This window comes from Tribolium madens, unplaced genomic scaffold (genome assembly GCF_015345945.1).
Source record: "Tribolium madens isolate multiple individuals breed KSU strain unplaced genomic scaffold, Tmad_KSU_1.1 Scaffold_20;HRSCAF=117;Tcas5.2_LG4, whole genome shotgun sequence".
Lineage (NCBI taxonomy): Eukaryota > Metazoa > Arthropoda > Insecta > Coleoptera > Tenebrionidae > Tribolium > Tribolium madens.
Genome location: NW_025400985.1, coordinates 7,042,744 through 7,044,836, shown reverse-complemented (window position 1 = coordinate 7,044,836; position 2,093 = coordinate 7,042,744). Strand labels below are relative to the sequence as shown.

The 2,093-nt window shown below is 47.7% G+C and overlaps 1 protein-coding gene across 1 annotated transcript in view; it reads left to right on the top strand.

Moving 5' to 3' along the window:
- The first annotated feature begins 404 nt into the window (after nt 1-404).
- The window catches only part of LOC123005158 (reticulon-4 receptor-like 2), a 2,039-nt gene continuing 350 nt past the window's right edge, over nt 405-2,093 (top strand). Inside the window, exon 1 of the mRNA XM_044398797.1 lies at nt 405-2,092. Within this exon, the coding sequence (XP_044254732.1) occupies nt 518-2,092 (1,575 nt within the window). The 5' untranslated portion in view covers nt 405-517. The remainder of the gene's footprint in view (nt 2,093) is intronic.

Genomic DNA, 2,093 nt, shown 5'->3' with positions numbered 1-2,093 from the left:
AACTTTTTTTTATAAATTATAGAATCCAGTATAGTGAGTAATTGTCTGAATGTAAAACAAAAATAAATCAAATTATTTTTAAAACAAGAAAGTTTATACTTTATACTACTATTGTTATATTCTAATTATTGTTCAAAAGAAAAAATGGTTGTTTCGATATTTATGTCTTTTTTGAGTAACTCCGCAATTTCGTATAAAAATAAGCCACCCTGTTGATCAATTGTTCCTGGTTATGCAAGACCCTATTTGTCTTCCCAATATTTACAATAATTTTTCCTCGCACTCGGCACCAGCTTCTTGCTGCATAGGGTTGGGCGGCGCATCCCGCCGCCGCCGTCGACGCCGACGCAACAACTCTAGCCTTTGCGACCCATAAAGCTCCATCATAGTGCGGTGAACCAGGTTCGAAAGCGGACGCTCGCTATCTGTTTGCGTTTCCACGCACGCTCCACATCTAAATTTATCCCGAAATATTTCCAGTGCTCGTAAAATGTGCGGCTCGTCACGATGAGATGTTATGGCGGCGGTGATTCTTCTCCTGGTGACGGCAATGGCCCTCGCGGCCCCGGACTGGACCGACTGTCCGTCGCCGTGCCGGTGCAAGTGGTCCTCGGGCAAAAAAACAGCGGTATGTAAAGGGGGCGGCTTCTCCGCCGTCCCCGACACACTCGATGGTGAGATGCAAGTGCTGGACTTGTCGGGGAATTACATCTCGCGGTTGGGGAATGATGCCTTTAAAAGTGTCGGGTTGTTAAACCTGCAGAGGATTTTCTTGGCTACAGCGGGGATCCAGGAGGTCCACAAGGACGCCTTCAGGGATTTAACCATTTTGGTCGAAGTCGACTTGTCGCATAATCAAATCAAGAGTTTGCATCCGGAGACATTTCACGGGAATGAGAGACTACGCGTGTTGTATCTCAATGGAAATCCGTTGCGAAGGCTGGTCCAGGAGCAGTTTCCTCCGCTTCCGCATCTCCGGATTTTAGAACTCGACGGCTGTCAGTTAGAATATGTCCACAAGAACGCTTTTGTGCATTTAAGTGTGTTGGAAACTCTGAGTCTGAGACAGAATTTATTGCGGAATCTCTCGGAAGAAGTTTTTATGAATTTTGCTCATTTGAAGACTTTGGTTTTGGAAGGGAATCCTTGGAAGTGCGATTGTGAGTTGCGCGGCTTTAGAGATTGGTTTCTCTTGAGTAAATTAAATTCGGTTTCTTTGACTTGTACTCAGCCTGAACGACTTGAAGGAAAATTGTGGGAAAATGTTCTTTCGGAAGAATTTGCTTGTCCTCCTCGTGTTTCAGTTTTCCCCCAAAGCCAAGTCCAGGCCGAAGCTGGTGGAAATGTCAGTTTTGGATGTCACGTGACTGGGGATCCGGAACCTCAAGTCTCTTGGCTTTATGAAGGTTATCCGATAAATCATACGTGGTTAGTGATTCAAGCCGAAGAAGGACTTTTAGATAAGTGGGCCAATATAAGTGTTTATAACGTCAGTGATACAGACACAGGTGTTTATACTTGTATCGCAAGAAATATCCTTGATAGTGTCTCCCTGAATGTAACTCTAGTGCTTCCAGAAGTGGTAACAGCCACCACAGTGAGTAAATCCGAAGGTGGTTTCTTATGGTGGGGCCTTTTGGTGGCTTTAGTGACCCTTGGAAGTGTTGGATTAGGGGCTAGCATTGCCGTTTGCTGTCTCCGAGGTCGCAAGACCCAGAAGCGCATGAAAGCCAGTGTGAGCTTCACCGAGCAGGAGAAGAAACTCCTCGATGTGAGTATCGCCACGACCACGGATCGCGGTACTGGGAGTTGCGAAGTTCTGGGTCCGGAAATGGATTTGGATCCTCCGGTGCACATCACCATCGAGAGCGAGCCTCTACCGTTGGCAGTGTTTCCGCCGCCTCCAGAGTTCGGCAATGTGGTTCCCTCGGCGTACGGCAACATCTTCATTTCAGTGTCAGTGAGTCGTGACCCTTCGGATGCTTCCAGATGTCCTGACTTGTTGGACTTGCCCCACAGGGCCAAGCCGGTGTACCATGGTATGGCGACGTTGCCGCGGCGGCCGTGCGCCGTCCCCCACTACGACAACATGG